General features: G+C 44.6%; 1 protein-coding gene across 2 annotated transcripts in view; it reads left to right on the top strand.

Moving 5' to 3' along the window:
* XRN1 (5'-3' exoribonuclease 1) overlaps nt 1-19,070 on the top strand; it is a 2,611,979-nt gene that overhangs the window by 1,597,839 nt on the left and 995,070 nt on the right. For both annotated transcript variants that reach the window (XM_069618274.1, XM_069618273.1), the window contains exon 26: nt 15,647-15,736. In XM_069618274.1, coding sequence (XP_069474375.1) covers nt 15,647-15,736 — 90 coding nt within the window. The remainder of the gene's footprint in view (nt 1-15,646; nt 15,737-19,070) is intronic.

The following is a 19,070-nucleotide window of genomic DNA, read 5'->3' on the forward strand; positions in this document are numbered from 1 at the left end:
CCCACTCTCCACAATATATTCACCAAGCCACTGTTCGATGATCTGGACCTTCTGGGTGTCACCTACACTAATTACGCAGATGACACTCAGATTCTCCTCCCTCTTTCTGGGGATCATGGTAGGGACCTGGCGTTGGTGAATAGAATCTGTCTCATCGTTCAGGCATGGATGGCCACTCATGGCCTATGCCTGAATGATGACAAGACAGAGTTGATAATCCTTGGCTCCCCGTCCAACATTACCAAACTAGGGCACGAATATGCCTCTTTCATCATTGACGGCAATAACACTATCGTCTCCAAGGAGGTAAAAACTCTGGGTTTTTACCTTGATGCAACGATGTCCTTTAATAAACAACTAAATTCTCTGGCGTCCACCACAGCCTACACTTGTAAGCTGATCAGAGCAGGTAGGCCCTTCCTCTCTCTTAATGATAGCTGCCTCATACTGGCCAGAGCATTAATCTCATCAAGACTAGACTACTGCAACGCCCTCTACAGCAGTGCTAATAAAGCCATTATCCATAAACTCCAATTACTACAAAACAATGCCATCAGAGCTGTATTAGGCATCAGCAAAAGAGTGCACATCTCTATCATCAGACGTCATCACAAATGGCTATCTACCCAGAACAAAATACAACTAAAAATCGCCTCCATGACACACAAAGCACTACACAATGTGGCACTGAGTTACCCAATTGACAGAATATCTAGAAGAACATCCAGCAGATCGGCTAGAACCATTAACACTAACTGTCTGGTAGTACCCAGATTCAAATCTTCCAAGATTGGCGGCAATAGTTTCCCTGTGAAGGCCGCTAAACTTTGGAATTCCCTGCCACACCAGTTGAGAGCCAACCTCCCCTATTCTTTCTTCAGAAAGAACCTCATCCCTCACCTCAACCTGACTGAGAACTAGTTCTTCCCTGAACCTGTGATACGTTAGTACGACTTGTTAGATTGCAAATTTGTAAATTGTGTACATCCCTAGTTACCAAGATGTAAATAACTCTGCCCCTCTGCGCAACTTAAGTCTTGTATATTGTATTATTTCTTGTGTAATGTGATTTTGTAATGTGATTTTTCGTTTTTGCCTGTACATTATGTAACATTTGTAAGCTTTGCATATCCTTCTGCCCCTGCTACTCTTGGGTCTGGTGCGCCCTATAAATGCAATAAACAAACAAATGCTTTGGTGATTATAGTTGTTTCAGCACAGCATGTGGCTCCTTGAATGCGAATGCTTCTGAGACTTTGGGACCGTCTGTTTCTCTCTTCAGGTCGCTATGGTGTCTGGGCTGGGCATGCTGGTATTGCTAGTTCTGAAAAAAGACCAGAAGATCTGGGTCAGCACCGAAATGGCATGTTATTGAATTATTGACATTAGCACCATATTAATTGAACATAGCACATGCAGAGGGGGCACAGACTGTGGTCATCCCAACTCCCTCACCCTGGAGCAGGACTGGCTCTTATAAAAACCCTGGTAGGCCGCCTGCCCCAGGCTGGAAATTGTCCCCGTTTCCCCCTGACTGGGTACAGCCCTTGACCTTTTAATTGGAGGAACACAATTCTGTTAACTCAAGTTTCATAGCGGAACACATCCAGCACTACAAAGACCAGATCAATTTATTCTGGAGGGATGCCTGGTCACCATTGCGCATTACCTCGCCGCTACACTCCCGCACCCCCCCCCCAAACCCCCTATGCAGGCAGGTCTATATCATTTACCTCGTCAACACACAATGAGCCAGATTACAAGGTTGGCAGTGCAGGGAAGAAAGTGGCGGTAATTGCGTTACCGCCACTTTTGATTCACCGCCAAATTACATATTTATCTGCAGCTTGTTGCTGGAGGTAAATCCTACACTTTATATATAACAATTGGCAGTTTTACTGCACCGTAATTAAACGGCCAGTAAATACACCACAAATCCCTGTGGACCCCAAAAATGGGGCATTACCACCACTTGAAATCCTGTGGTAATGGTAATTGGGTTTGGCAGCATTTTGGCGGATTTACCACAGGGATACTGCCAAGTGTTTCATGAGGCCAAATGTGCCTCAAACCTTTGACTGTTCTGTAAACACTGCAAAACTGCAACCTCCCATCTCAGTACCTGTGATTGATGCCCATTAATTTATCACTGTACTTATTTAAAATTCCCTATGGGCTTTGTGATACTACAGTCCCCGATATAGTTTTATTGTCATGAGTTAAAAAATCTAATTATTTACAATCTCTCAATGAACACAGTTTCACATACATAATTCAGAAAAAGGGAAAACATTAACAAACATATGTAACACAACAACTATGTAATGCCTAATAGATATTCTTAATGCAAAGTAGTGAGGGTGGGCCTTTCTAGGTAGAAATACTCTTCTGAATAGAGATGATTGTAAATAATAGGAAGTAAAATCATTAGTCTCATAATGGTATCCATAACACCTCCTGGCACAAATTTTAGCACAGAAATGCCTCTGCTATGAAGCATTGGATTGATCTCACCATGTTCCTGCTCTAGTTCCTGTTAGTGGTGAACATTCATCAGGAGTAGAAAGGTGGTGTCCCTAATATAGCTTTATAGACCTGCAGCGAGGGCCGTACCGTGTGTTATGGGCCCTGAAGACCGAGTTTAGCGAGGTATGTGGGGCCATAATGCCCAGTACGGCCCGAGCTGCAGGTTTATAAAGCTATTGGAACATCTGCAGTATTTTATTAAATCAGTATTTTATTAAATCAGAAAGAGAGATAAATGAATAATAAATGGGCCCGTATGATTAGTTACTTCACCATGCAGCTAGTAGTTTTGACAAGTGTTACTGAATAAATCAAATACCACCCTCCTTGGGCACTACTCAAACAGTTTGCCACAAAAGGCTTGAATTGCCATTTGCAAATGTGGGCCACTTTTTCATTGGTGCCCTAGACTATGTTATGCCCCAGTCCAACCCTGGGTGTCGTAATTTATTTGCTATTTCTATTAGGCAGGGGTATGCATGGCAAAGTTAGAAGGTTAACATTGACATTTAATGTTTATTAGTGACAAGAGAATTATGAATAAATACTGGCCAGTATTGCATTTAAACAATATTTAGTATATGGCTCATGTTTTCATTTGAAAATATCTGGTACTTATATTTTTGCTGTGTCGTTCTAGCTTTGTATTGAAGCTCAGCATGTTTTTAATTTCCTAACGTGAGGGTTGCACACAGGGGAGTTGCTAGGTCTGGAAAAGACCCGGGGCTAAGCTGATGTCAGAACTGTTGGGACTGGGGGCTAGCTAGTCTTTTGGCTGTAGCTCCTGAGATTCTATCCGGGGCTACAACCAAAAGATCAGGGGCTATAGCCCCCTTAATCCGCCCCTAGCAACGCCCCTGGTTGCACAGCATGCATATTATGGATGTCAGCGAGTGATCAAAGGAAGCGTTGTGAGGGGCTTTTTGCTGTTAACATGCTAAGCTATTGCAGCGGCATAAATGGGTGAATGAGTTGTGCTGACGTGCACACATTATATGTGGAAAATGCAGTGATAATGAAAGGAAGTTTACTTCCTTGAGGGGACGGGCCCACGCCAGGCACGGTTCGATGGTAGCAAAGCACACAGAACTTTAATTGTTTCAGTTCTGTGTGCCGTGTGAACTGAATTCGGGGAGGGTATTTTTATGGGCGACGGCAGTAACTAGAATCAATTAAATACCAGGCTATAATGACGGCGCCGTGTTGGGGGTAAGCTCCACTTACACTTTTGTGGGCTTTATTTAATCTGCGTGCTATACCAGTTCGTATAGCCCGCAGATTGATCAATCAGGTTACTGGAAACCCCACTAGGGCGTTTTCTTATAAAGCTTAGACTCTCAGGTTCAGAGTTCATCCATTCACAATTCAGTCAGTTTTTCGTGGACACACATCCTTATCACCATCTCACCACATTCTGGGCTGTCGATAAAAGCAAACAAAAATAGCTATTAAAGCTATAATCCATATGTGGGATCTATGTCAAATTCCCTAAATCAAAACCAAGGGTTACAATTACCTTTGGTGGTCTGTGGGTGTAGCCAGATATTGCAGTGATGGTGTTTTTAAATGGACACGTAATCTGAAAAAACGACAATTTTGTTTTAGCACTACTTTTAAACATAACTCATTCCTCCCCTCTGTCAAACCCCTCCTGTATATGAGAGACTGCATACTCTCATGTTTAAATATTACTGACCTCGCACGGTCAGTGTATCGCCTCAGGCCGTGGCTTCAGGCTTTGGATTTCTTCTGTGTAAATCAGAATGAATCTGTAACCATATGTAAAGTGCTATCAGTCTAACAGTATAAGGTGTAGATGTAGATTATTAATGAACTGCTATAGCAGTGAACTCACCCTTAGATGGTGCATTGTTATGCACATAAGTGCTTGTAACTCATTATCTCTGTGATATTTAGTTTACTATAGCCTCTCAGATGGCGTCCTAACGTGAACAAAGGAAATTAGTAAGCAGATAGCCTCATGAGGGCTCTAGAGTTAACCATACATTGGTATGTATTTAAGTTTACTGGCTTTGACCATTATGAGCTGGTGATATGGCGAGGCTTGTAATCATTCGCTCTCTGTCCTTCCCTAAACGTGGAATACTCACGGTTGTAGATTATCTAAAATCTTGATCATACATGCCCGTTAGATAAAGTCTCTTACTTGCAAACCCTGGACTGTAGCCATGGTGTCTGGCTGCAGCGTTTGTTCTGTGTATCTAGTGGTTGCCTAGGTATCTGACTATAGCGGTTTTAAAGTCCGAAAAAAGGAGGCGCCTATCTTTGAATATGCTGCTTATAGCCCTTTGCTTGGGCTATACATATGGCGATTGCCTGTATGGTACTCTAGTGAACTACTCTACTCGATAACGAGTGTAGTTTGAATTAAACGTTAGGTAAAGAGAAAGTTGAAATACTGGATATCTCTGTGTGTCACATCCCATAGACAATAACCTCCTAAATTTGTATTGTTTAGGCCGTAGAGCGCTCTGTTTTTCATCTTGGTGTAATAGACCACTCTAGGGGTCATACTGGTTACACATACTCTGTTGTGGTAATCATAGAAAAGCCTGTTCGCTTTATGTGGTGAAACGCCTATTACCATTTGAACTGACTTCATCTGCCAGTTCAGATCTGTAGCTCAAAAGTTTGAGCCGCTATGGGTCCTGGGAAAACAGTGTAACAGTAACTACACAAGAGATAGAACTACACTCTCGATCACTTAATGTGGTGAAACGCCTATTGCCAATAGAACAGACTGTTATCTTCTGCTTTAGTGTACCAGAGACTACAAAAGAGGTAGGCCTGCACTCCCTTTACGGGAAGCTCACTATATGATCTGTTATAGTCTAAAGCTACTAGTAGTGTGGAGTTTGGTGTATACCTTTTCGGTTAGAGAGGCTAGATTAGTCTCTCCTTCTGGATAGTGAAATGTTGTAATGAGTGCTCACTGGGCATTCTCACCTTTATATTACCCTTTAATCTTCAATTTATCTTCTCTGATCTGTTGGTTTTGTCCATTCAAACTCTTCCCAACCATGCTTATGATTCATAAAGTGTTTGACCATCAGGGCTTGCTCAATCTTGTTTTTGAGGCAGCTCCTGTGTTCTATTATCTGTGTTTTTACTTTTCTATTGTATTTACCAATATAGTTTTGATTACACGGTCCGTATTGTAGTTAGAAAATCGATTCTGTTTCCATGGTTTACTTGTTCCAATGTTAACTCCTTAGATGTTTTAGTGAGCTTGCATATAGCCCATCCTCCACATGAGTAGTGACCCACAATTGGGTGGTTTAATCCCCACGCAGATGTAATACTCAAGGTGGTGGCACTTTTAGTCCCCAGTTTACTTTTACTTGCACAGTTTCATATTGAGGTGCTCTTTACATAAGCAAAAATAGGAGTTTCTAGGTTGGATTCTGCTGAGGCGAGCACCCTCCATTATTTGCAGATGATATTACGGATGGCCAAACTTTGATTGGTGAAAGTTGAAACACAAACGATGCGGTCATCCTTGGGTTTGGGTTTATTATTATTTTTTTTAAGAGCTTCTCTGTTTTTATTCAATGCCCTTTATCAGCTTTCTGACTAGTTTCTTGGGATTTGCTCGTTTTCCCAGTTTGGCTGTGAGCAGATCAGCCTCTTTAAATGCATTTGAAGAAGAGGCTGATCTGCTCACAGCCAAACTACGAAAACTTTCAATCTGCTATGTCAGACAGAACTAGGCAGTATTTGCAAATGCTAGCCACAGGTTTCCCTTTGGCAGGAGGATCAAGATTGTGCAAGATGGATACATCAAGTGGGCTGGGTGAATAGCTGGATCTGGTGCTTAGCAGATGGCTGGTCTCAGGATTTATGGCCGGTCCCACCTTATTTGTGTCTGTATCCAGGAGAGCGGGGCTGACCTCGTTGACAGCCTGCAGGTGGTCTCCAACACCTTCATTATCCATATATTCCATGGGCATGATGGAGCTATTGGAGCCCAGGGCTGATGCCAGTATTATGATATCAGTTTGGGATTTCTGCGCAATTGTTTGCTTATCTTAATGCTTGTCCTGTGTGACGCCCCCTCCGCCCACTCTCAGCATTCTAATGGTGCACAAGTTGTTTGATCCTGTCCCCATGTTTGGTGGCCATGTGGTGCCATCAAAGGCACCACATGGCAGATCTTGACAGGGGGCTATCAGAGTTGTCAAAGCTGGTTGCCTGAGCCCTGTTGGCATTCATGGGCTCTGGGAATGTAATTGTTGGCGTACCCTGGCACAGGGCCTCAGGTGTTGGTAGATCTGCTATACAATCCTCTATAAGATTGTCAATGAAAAGGGGGTGGTCTTGTTAGGTTACTTGCACCCAGCCTTTCTAATTTTTAGTCCACAAATGAGATCTAGATAGGTCGTTTACGAATTACATTTAATTGGTTATGTACCAATAGCCGTGGTATAAGAAAAAAGGTGCCAACATACTCCATTTGGAGACACGTGCAGTAGTTTTGCATTTACGTGGCCTTTTTAAAGGCACAGTTATGATTTTATATACAATATTGGGTGTGTTAGTCCATAAGCACACTCCTTCACAAAGTTTACACACACGATATAGAGTTCAATGTTACTTCACAGATTTTAATCATGCATGGTTCACATACACAGATGCAATACATTTGGAGTAATCTATAGCTACGTAAATGTGCTTACCGGTTCTGTAGTGGGGGGGGAGGAAAGATAAAGTAGTGTTAGTTGTGGAAAGGGTTACCAAAGTCAATGAGTTTCATTTTCACATACACGTCCAGAATAGGTCTTACCTATAAGATTCAGCTCAATTTAGATTCTTTCTTCTGGGATTTTAACCCCAAGTGTGCCACACATACTTAGACTGGTTAGCAGGGGTTGTATTGTGATTCTGTTAGATTGGCGCATCTAATTGCAGAGCTATCGCCTCCTTTTTAGACTGGAAACTGTTAACTATGTAATTGTAATTGTTTATTTGTAAAGCGCTTATACACAAGTAAAGTGCTTCAAAGCTCTTCAAGGCAGAGGGGAACAAGGGAAAACAGTAGTCATTCTTAGGCCTTCAAGTTTCCGAATGATATAACAAAATTATCTAACAAAATTAACTAGTATTCTAAGCCAGAGGCATTTCTACTACTGCAAGTGCATGACGGGAAAGGAGGGGGGAAGGGAAGAGCAAACAATCAGTAAGCTGCCGTGCTAGGCCTAACAACTTGCCAGATAGTACAAGTGCATGACAAGGAGTGTGGAGAGAAGGGGGGCGTGGGGAAGGCAGAGGGGGAAAAGGTCATACAGGACAATAAACTACAGTGTTAGGCCCCTGGCGACATTGATATTGAATGATGATCGGTCATCATCAATAAAGTGCCTATCCGCAAGTGTTTCAGGCGCAACCAGCCAGAGAGGGAAGACAAAGGAAGTACAGGACAAAACGATCTTGCTAAGCCTAGTGCATTCAAGGTTGTGCAAGTGCACAGACAGGAAGTGCGAAGGAGGAGGGGGAAACAAATGCACCCAGTCCATCAGGTGCTTGTGTTAAGTGCAGAAGTGTGAGGCAGAGGCCCAGAGGCAAGTGCAGGACTTGCAGGGGAGCCTGGGACCTGTGTGGTTCTGGAGGTGGACCAGGCGACCAGTCAGCGAAACTGAGCAGAGTTGGGGAGGAAAGCAAGAGAGAGGGGGTTAGCTGGGGAGAGGGAGAGCGGAGGAAGAGGATGGTCTTCGGGAGTTTCTGGAACATGAGGATATCCGGCTCAAGGAGGCTGCTCCAGAGGGAGGCACCTGCACAGGCTACATTTCTACCCCAAAATCTCTGTTTGGAGAAAAGGCTCAACCACAGAGAGTTGGAAGAGGCAGAGCGGTGGGCTTTAGAAGGGGAGTATTTAGGGAGAGAGAGCATTCCCCAGAAAGTCTTGTGGACTATGCAGAGGGACTTGAACTTGATCCTTGCAGCCACTGGGAGCCAGTGGAGAGATCTCAGCGTCAGAGAGTTGCAGTCCCTGGGCTTGAGGCCAAGGATAAGTCTTGCGGTTCTGTTCTGGATAAGTTGAAGAGGTCAGAGTAGAAGTAGGAAGATTGAGAAGGAGACTGTTGCAGTAGTCCAGTCTAGAGAGAACCAGGGCTCTGGAGACAGTGAGCCTCTGGGGGAAAGTGAGAAAAGGTAAAATACCTCTGAGGAGGTGCAGCTGGTAGTGTAGCTTTTTAGAGATGTCCCAGATGTGATTAGAGATTGAGAGAGCGGAGTAAAAAAAATACCCCCAGATTTTTTGCCACATTGGTGGGTGAAGGCGCAGGACCAAGGGAGGCCGGCCAGAGTGCAAGTGGGAAAGCGGGAGCAGGGGTCCCAGTGAGGACGACCTCGGTCTTATTGTCATTAAGGCAGAGATCATTAGCAGCACACCAGGACTGAATTGCGGAAAGTCAGGGATGAACGAGGAGGAGGAAGAGGCTGAGGGTAGCCTGAAGGAGAGGTGCATGTCATCCGCTTAACACTGAAAGTTGGAGGTGAAAGAAGAGATCATGTGGGTCAAAGGGGCCATGTAGACATTGAAGCACCAGGGGGATAGATTAGATCCCTGGAGAACACCACAAATAGAGAGAGTGATAGCGGAGAGAAAGGACCCAAGTTCCACCTGGGGAAAACGATCTGAGAGAAAGGATGCTAGGCACGCCTGGACCTGCTCTGTGTTTCCCAGGGTATAACGCAGACGGGAGATCAGAATGTTGTGGTTTACTGTATCGAAAGCAGAAGGGAGGTCAAGAAGGATGAGGCCAGAGGGAGAGTTAGAATCAAGATTTGAGAGCAGGTCTTCACAGGTGTTCAGAGAGCAGTTTCCTTACCTCTGGATGCACTGAAGCCAGATTGATGGTCATTTTAGTGCCCACAGATTCTGTGAAGAGTTTGCCCAGGAAATGGGTGATAGAGATTGGGCGATGGTTTGCTGGAATGGAAGGGTTGGCTGAGGGTTTTTTAAGCAGAGGGTGCACAAGAGAGTGCTTCAGAGAAGTGGGGAAAACTCCAGTGGCAAAGGAGAGGCACCTCATATGCACCTTATAAATACCACCCATCTATGAAACTTATCACTACGCTCATATAAACTAGTTATGCTCTGTACCAACTATGTCGGAAACAAATTGTAATGTATTGCTTGTAACTACTGTAACCACCACTTTTAAACTAACTAGCACCCAGATGCCTCTGGGTTCAGTGCGATCTATAAATGTCAAAATAAATAAATATTATATAGACTTTGAAAAACTTTACATATAAATTAGTTCTTAGTTTACCTTCTCTAATTTTCGTTAATGTCTCCCAAGGACAACGGATGGGATTTCCTGATACCAGTTCCAGGTATCTTTTTACGTGTTGGGTAGTTTGTCTGTGAACAAACCAAAAGCTCTATTACCCCAGCATCCCTAATTACATTTGTGCCGTTATAAAAACCTTATCCCGTTTACCCTTCTTTCATCTTACCTTCAGTAGGTGAGCAGTTCCTTTAAAGATTGTGCCTTTTCATGCCATATTTTCCGGTCTTCATTAGGTCTGTCTGGAAGAGATCAGACTGAGTGTTAGGAAGAATTCTCTGTTTAGGCTGAATTTCCTAACCTAGTGAGTCCCCCAGCAGCTTTGCTGGATTTTTGGGGTTTTATTTTTTTCTCCTGCCAAGAGTGAGATTCTTTTACCCTCACTCTTGGACATGACTTGAGAGTGTTTCTATGACTTGCTATGTGCTTATGGGCTAGGGGGTAATTTTCCCCATGGGCCATCATTGGTTTTTGAATGTGTGTTACACAGCACCCTCAGTGCAGTAGCACAGGGGTGTCCTAGAGACCCCCAAACATAGACTCCACACCCTGGGACTGACTACTGTCTCCCTGGGTCTGTAAAGTTACCATTGATTTTACTAGTCTTAACTTAGGAACTTAACCAGTACAAACCATCTTACTGTGGAAGTACTGGTAGGGGCAATTAGATTGCCCCTGGGTCTGTTGTCGAGGGGGTACTGTCCCGTCACCCCTCGCCGAGTTCTGGCTGGTGGCAGTGGATACCACGGAAATATTCCACCAGAATATTTCCCAATGGGATTTCCCATTGTTTTTAATGCACCACTTTTTGGTGCAATGTTAAAGATACCGCCGGGTTATTTATTTTATATAAATTCACCGGTTGGGATTTTTTGCCAGAACTCGCCGCCAAAATGGCGTCTAGGTTCACTTCAGTAACCCTGAACCCGAGTCGAGCCTTTGTTCCACTTTTGGCGGGCTTCTGCACAGAAGCCCTCCAAAGTGGTGCCATTCTGTCTGGGTACCACAGGGGGTGTGGGAGGGTGTTTAGGCACCCTGGACTGAGTTGCCTTGCCAACTCATGTCGCACTCTAGTGTGATTGGCCCAAGTGGTGAGCCACCCCGCTCACCACTTAGCATGTTTGAGTGACAGCTAGGCTGTATGAATGGGGGTTTGCTGCATAAAAGCAGGGTTTTTGGGACTGGTTCTTCAGAAGTCGCCACAGGACCTAAGAAGCCGAAGAGGGAGAAGCCGAGCCGACCTGCCAAGACGACACCACCGGTGAAGCCCTGCAGAACCGTCTCACCACTTTTCCCGACGACAGAGGAGATCTCCCGCCGGAGAGTCTTCTTCCCTTAACTGGTGGGGACAACCAGTTGCTGCCTTCTTTTCGCCGTCCCGAAGCATCTCGTGGCCGCCTTGCCTGTGCCAAGCACCCTGGCAACCGGGATACCACTTTTTACCTCAACCGCGAAAGAGGGGTAAAAATCCTTTGTGACCGGAAAACTCCACGGCTGGTCTCTTCCCTGGTAGTACAACGATCTGCAGCTTTCCTCCACGACGGGATCACCTCTTCCCCTGGACGACGCCGCGACTTACACCCACTACCAGGAACAACTACCACCGCTGGAGGATCCTTTCCACTTTTAAAGGTACTGTGTTCCGCCCGGCCTCCCTTGCCACCGATTGTACGGGGTAGATTTAGCCCTCGGCTCTCGAACCTGGGTAGGCCTGGGACACCCTAACTAAACTTTTCAGAACCGTAGTAAAACCTTTTTCTCTCACCTGCAAAGACTTGTGACATTGTGTGATCTTGGGCACATTTTCGCCTGGCTCCCTCTAAAGCGGGCCCCGAACTAATTCTCCTTGTTCCACCATTGACTGTCTTTGCTAACCTTATGTGAAAAGTGTTTTACCTTACTGCTCTCTTTATTTCTGCCTTTTCCCTCCCTTTTGGTAATACTTGTTGGAGTGTCATCTAACGTTAAGCGCTCACCTCTGTTTGGAAATAAGTGGGGTTAACTTAGAATTGTCCAACAAATGATTAGGGATGTACATATGAGTAATAGTAACTGTGTTTGACTTTCTTATCTTTTCTATTGTGCTAGTGTAATTTATGAGTGTACCTTTAATAAATAAGTTTATACTTTTACACCTAGCTCTGGTCAGTGTTTGCTTGTGCTACTGTGCCTCTGTACCTATTATGTATTCTCTGTATACTGCCTAACTCTTCTTGAGGGAAGTCTGACTGCTCAGCCACAGCTACCACAGTGAATCTGTGTGGTACAGACTGCTACCAAGTGGGTTTACTGCCAACACCTGTAGACTTAAATCTTTTGCAGTGGTCCCAGAGGGAACTGCACAGGTTTCTGCCTAACACTGAGTATTAGTTGCAGTAAACCCACGTGTGCCCGAACTGTCTCCTGTAAAGCTTTTAACATGCGCTTTGGCTAGTCTTACCTTTTTAGAGAAGGGTACTCCTCAGTGCGCTGATTTCTTTAAGGATGGCATTGTTCCGCGTGTTGCTTGACTCACCATGCTGAAAGTGAGCTTTTAATGGCTGCCAACGTGGCATCTTCATCCACCGTTGCGTGATGAAGTCATTCACGTTGACGGCCCGTTCCATTTTCGTGTATTAACCAGCGTATTAACCTGCAATTGCGGATTTAAACAGGATTGAGGCATTTTGTCCCTGTTTTTTTTTAAACTCACCTGGTTTGTTCCTGATATATATCATGAATTAGTTATGCCTATTACGATCCAAATTCTAATCTTATATGGTGGACTGTGTACAATTGCATGGATTGTCCATTCTAATTGTTGTTCTGCACAGTTGTTAGTCCCTTGAAACACTTGTGTATAGGTGCGTTATAAATGCCATATCATATATCATATATCATTGTTAGCTCAGTAGAACAGTTCAGTATACTTACTGACTGGCTAGTTAATATGGTTTATAGTCATAAAGGCGAATGTCTAAAGTCAAAATGTCTAAAAAATAAAGTCGGGGAAAAAAAGTCGAATTTCTTTTTTTGGTTGCTTTTTTTTCGAAATGGAGGGTTCCCCCTAACCCCCCTTTTTTGTCATTTTTTTTTTTGTTTTACACTTTTTTTTACCCCCGGAACCCAAAAAAAACATATAAATAAAAAATAAAAAATTCGAATTTTTTTCCGACATTGTTTTAGACATTTTTGTAATTCAACATTATTTTTTCGACATTATGACTGCACACCAGTTAATACCAGTCATTGCTATGTCGGGCTGCCAGGCTGCAACACTGAACTAATTTGCTACCGGGAAAAAACATATAAATAATTAATAAAAAGGGAGGCAATCCTTTTCTTTTTAAATTTGAAGGGCAGGCGTACTGGTCAATATTCACCACCTCTACACCAAGATTGTCAATGATCTTGCGTCTAGGAGTTTGGATATGGCTATGACTATGGTTGTTCACTCTGCTACTGAACCTTTAGTTGTTGCTTTAGATTTCCCTGTTGTCTAGGGGATTACTCCCCTCCCCACCCCCCCACCCCAAGGTGTCCTCATTTGCGCCAAGAAACTGATTAATTTCCTTGATCAAAAAAATATACATCCCCCTGAGTGTTATGGGGTTATGGTATGGGTTCTTGCCTGCCTCTGAGCTAGCCAACGGGAGTTCTGATTTCCGTTTTACTCGCAGTAGTTTGATTGGGTACTGCATGGACTGTCATGGTGGTGTGCTTTTATATATGATGCAGGGGGTTTGCTTGGACTTTCTCGACCATTTGGGCGGCGGCCATGGAAGAAGTGTAGTATGGGGTTATTGGAACTTCCTCCCTGTCCCAGGTCGACCTAGACTGATCGCAATCTGTCTCTCGCCCCCACAGCTCTACGTCTAATCAAACGCTGATCCTTTCTTTTCCCACGTTGTCTTGGGGATTCAAGTCCTCCTCTTTGTGTAATATAGCGATCAGGACAATATTTGCAGTGTTGATGCCAGGGCTGTAGCTAGGTCTGGAAAAGATCAGGGGCTAAGCTAATGTCGGGACTGGCGGGACTTGGGGCTAGCTAGCATTTTGGTTGTAGCACCTGAACTTCTATCTGGGGCTACAACCAAAAGACACGGGGATGTAGCCCCCTTAGCCCCACCCCTAGCAACGCCTCTGGTTCAGGCTGATTTCAGGCCTCTATGGCAAGTCACCATCCAGGTCACTGTTTCTCCAGTGCAGCTCCTGCAGGGAAACAAACACCCTTTAAGGAGCCAACACCCGTGCCCATTTCCCCCGCTGGCTTCACCCTCACCAGGGGGGCGGGGGGGGGGCTAGGGGTGTAGGATCCTTTGTAAGTAAAAAATAAATTAAATCATGTCAAAGCTGGTGGGCAGGGCTTCGCTGCAGCAGCTTGCTTCAGTTCCTCTGCTCCTGGGACCCTACACGGAGCCAACACCTGCGCCCTTTCCCCCAGTGGGCTTCTTTTCATTAAGTGCTGAAGTTAGCACAGATATCGGCTTAGCTCCTTAATAATTGGGGCAAATTGGCCTTTTGAATCCCCGGTCAACCAAAACTGCCTTTGTGAAAATTTCCAATAAACACCTTTGAGAGAGAGTACCAGGCTGTTGGCAAGGGGTTAGCATGTGATTCCATATAAGCAGCTGCACCAGTGAGTCTTAAAATGTGAGAAAGCATAGCAGCAGGGATGCAGAAACCTAAGCCACCACCGACGCTTAATGCACAACATGGGGCCTTGTCTGGCATTATGAGAAACATAAGGCAGAAGTGGCAGAGTGGGTTGAATACAGTCCATGGTTAATTGTAAGACATTTTATAGTGTCACTTTTTGGTTCCTCCCTTTTTAGTACCTCCCTGTCACTGAGCCCTTAATATCATTGTTTATTATGTGTTGATTTAATCTATTTACAAGCAGTAGCGCACATTGCAATCAGTCAGTACCTTGCCCAATCGTCCATGCACCTCTGGGTTGTAACTAGCCTCAGCCATGATTAGCCACTCCTACTCTCACCAGACAAGAACTACAATAGCCTGGGGGTTCTGAATTATGGGACATGCTGTCCTAACTAAATCATGATTGACATTTTAAAGAAAATGTGCTGAATGGAAAGATATTGCCTTAGCACCCCCTTCCCCCTAGTTTTCTCTACTACTACGAACAGCACAAATGTATATCAAGCTGTGTATTTTAGTTTTAATATTAAGATGCACGTTTTGTACAGGGAAAAACAAAGAATAAACAAATGGTAATGGTCTAAGGTTTCTGAACATTGGCACATGTATTTTCTCTCTGGACAGACTCCCTGAAGCTACCAGGCATACAGTCCATGACAGATCCCCTTTGGCTACCAAAGCTGTGATGCTGTTTGATTATCCAAAATAAAACACAATAAACATATTGCTGCATCTCCAGTTCCTGCTTATTGCAGTAGCATATTTAAATGCTGCTCTTCTGTGGCATACTTTGCTGTCTTCTACACTAGTTTAATTGTTACTCATTAAGATGCAAAAGTTTACTTTTTATAAGCTATCAAATTGTTCGAACTAGAGGCAGATAAAATTGTACTAAAGAAGAGGCCAATCTCCTCTCCCATGCGTCTCCCTTTCAAAAATAAAGTGTTCAAACCTTAACACAAGCAGCCATTTGACCATGAAGTCTGTAATTGGGTGTTTGTATAGCACTTCACACACTGTTAAAGCTGTTGTTTCGAAGTGTTGATATAAGAGTTTTTCATAAGACCATAGAGAACAAGTACAAATGTATTAAAGGTTGTCATCCTTTTTGTTTGACTTTCTCTACTTGTATGGATATTTGCACACATTCTCTGTTGTTATCCTAGGTTCCCAGAATTGTTTAGATATGTTGGAAAAAACAGCCAAGATGATGTGTTCTTTGAGGATGATGTTTGGCCTGACGAGGATGAAAATGGGTGAGTAAAACATGGATTTATACATTTAGGAATTATGTAGTCAGATTTGCATTGGGGAGGATTGTACATGAATCGTTTTTTAATGGATTCCTCATCTATGATATTCCATCCACAGTGCAGCTGTTTTTCAGAAACCTTAACACCACCAGGTGGCGTTGGGGGTGGTTGCAGCGCAGCCCTACATCTGCTCGGTTTGACATCGTGACATCAGTTCTTTTATTCTGCACACTGTTCGCTTTAGGAACACCCTCATCGAGAATGAATTTCTAAGACACCATCCCCAATCATCCCCAATCCTACAAAGACCTCTGGTTTCAAACCATGTGTGGATTGCGACCAGCAGGTTCTGCATTAGATTTTTCTCAGCACCCAGTACTGTGGGTTGTGCCATTCCATGTACCTGAATGCCCTACGTGGACAGGTCGTGAAGATCTCTCCCCCCACCCACCCCCCAAGTGGATCTTCACACCGACATTTTTCATTTTTTCTTCGAAAAAAAGAGCCACCACTCCACGGACTTCCCAGAGCAAGCGGCTCAGGTATGTGAACGTGAGGTGGGTACCATCTTTATTTGATAAATTAGAGAAAGAAATCTACTTAATATATCAGTGCTGATCAGTTACCACAATATGCTCTCTGGGGAAATGCTACAGGATCAAAACTTTTAAACGCTTCCTCAGACCTGTTCGCACAATGAAGCGCACCAAATTGCTGAAAATGTCCTCACTTATCCTCACAAATACAATGATGGAGTATTTAATCTAATACTATTCTTTATGGTCCTTCTTTTTGGGATACATCTTTCGAGAGTCATACAGAGTACTTGAGTACCCATGAGTACTTGCCCAATGCATTTCAGACCAGGGGTCTTCATCAGTGCAAACTTTGTCAGTAATGAGTAATATGCATGAAATTGCATGTTAACATTACCTAAATTAAGGCCCAATCTTGCCTGCTCAGGTACCCTTTCCGACCCAATCTTCTACAAGAGAGGAATGGGAACAATTTCACCTAAAAATGCTAGTGGCTGCTTTGTCCTTGGCGTCTTTGGCTAATGTTTTGGCTGGTCCTGCTGCACCCTCTGAGACCGGGAGGGTACCTGCAGGGGATCATGCCAGCACACCTAAGAGCTTGGGCCTGGACCCAAAGAGCAATGAAGTTCCCCAGAACTGTCAAACCCCACCTTAGGGCACAGAGGTCTCAGCGCCAGTTATGATTGTCGTTGGCGCTGCGGGCCTCGTGCCCCTTCTGGAAAATGCTCCTCTTCATTGTAAGCCCATCATGTTGAAGATGTACGACATCTACGACAAAGAGGGAGACCAGGTGCCCTTTGGGTTGGAACTTTTGATCTCCAGGAAGGAGAGGGACTTTACAGATTCCTATGAGGACTAGACATTCTCCCAGCTCCCACTCATGTTGAGCCTCGGGAATCTTTTCAGAAACTGATGCCTTAAGTTGCTGATAGCCTCAGCTTATCTGCTCCGTCCAGGCCTAAAATTAAATTTGAGTCTGCAGACATCCTGGACGAAGGCCCTAAAAGGGAAAATCTTCTACTGCTCAATGTAGCAGTTTATGCCTGGGTGCTAGGCCCTTCTGTTGACAGGTAATTGGCTAGTGTGATTATTTCGATAGAGCCATCGCTGTTTTCCCAGGGGTGACCTCCTCCCATGTGGCCTGGGGAACGGCAGCCGCTACCTGACCCTGGGGGAGGCTGTGTGAGGGAGGATCAGATAGGCAGAGACAGCCTGCGGGAGGGAGTCGTGGTATCCACAGATGAGACATGGTCCCCCCCTTTCCCCTTTCAGGATGAATCTCCCATAGAAAACACCCTAATGGCCTTTTGCGATTCTTTCCCTGCTCCCTCAAAAGAGAGTGCTGAATTTCTCTCAATCCAATCTGTAGATCAACTTTCAAACACTGACTTGCCCTCAGAACATGTTAAAACCATTACTCCAATGTTTTTGTGGAAGTTTGTTAAAAGGAACTACTGTTCCCAAAAACACCTTAACACTTTGATGAGGAAGAGGAATGGAGGAATACAGAGCAGGAGAAGCCCTAAGCAGAGGCAACTCTCTAGTTGCTGGGAGTGTACACCTGCGCCCAGGACGTTTAAAACCAGATCACCAGAAGGAAAGACATACTGCTGTTGGGTGCAGACAGCTGCTCTTTGTGCTACTGAGGAGCTGAGGGAAGGATGTTGGGGCCAACTGGCTCAGATATTGAAGGCATGCATGAAGTAGATTCCATGTGCGAACGCCAGAAGCAAGTGCAGGACTCTTGGGCTTTCTCCAGTGGAAAGAAGCAGCAAGACGCTTACTGGAGACCTGTGAGAAGAAGAGAAGCCCAGCTGGAACCACGGGAAGCAGAGAAGCCGAAAGCCGAGCAGCACAAAGAAGAGAGCATCCAGCGGCTGTCAGCAGGCTGCGAGCAGACTGGTAGACACCACAAAGAGCCTGTGAGTCTACACTGGGACGAAGGGAACACCGGGGTGTATTGGCAAGTTCGCTGCTTGTTAAAAGTTCAACAAACCAAAACGGATAAAGATAGGAAGCAGTTTGTTAACACCGAAAGCGAGAAAGTAAAAGTACATTTCTGATGCTTGTGAATCTGCTTAGAATCACATTCTGTGCATATTGTCGACATCTAGTAGTAATCGCAGAGTAGTGCATCTTTCTTTTGAAGATCAAAAAGTGATGTTGACATGGGTACACTATTCCAATCGTGACTTGTAGTGTACCCAAAATCCTTCACGCATCACGGTTGCACCAGATAGTTTTTTTCGCTTATGCAGAGCTCGTAGTTTGAGTTAATATTGCTATTTTCCTGTGTCTTTGGCGCACCCATCGGCGAACGCTCTATCCTTTCGACAGCGGTTCCTGATATCACGGCTCTGCAACTCTTGCTTCCTTCGACGTCTCGATTGCTGTTTCCTGGCCTTGGCCTTCAGGCCTGGACTTAACTTAGGGAGAGTGGGGAGACGTTTTCTATTTGCACTTATAATGCCTTTTCTCTTCTATCCCTCCTCCTTTTCCTTTTCTCATCTCGCTGCTTTTCTACGTTACTATTGAGCTTCCTCCTTTTAAAATTTGTCCTTTATGTAATGGCAATTTTGCTTGGAAGGACACTCGCAGACAGTGTAACCGATGTGTCCCTCATAACCAACGACGAGTGGCGTTGTAAGGCCTGTTAACTTTAAGACCCTTAAGGACCAGCCTACCAAACGGTGGGTGGCCTACGCCATGCATGCCGTGAATCACACTCACGCCGTCACCTCGGACGAGGAGTCATGAGCAGCCACGGCTCAGTTTCAGAGTCTAACGACGTAACTGTGGAG

This window comes from Ambystoma mexicanum, chromosome 10 (genome assembly GCF_040938575.1).
Source record: "Ambystoma mexicanum isolate Mex_15411 chromosome 10, UKY_AmexF1_1, whole genome shotgun sequence".
Lineage (NCBI taxonomy): Eukaryota > Metazoa > Chordata > Amphibia > Caudata > Ambystomatidae > Ambystoma > Ambystoma mexicanum.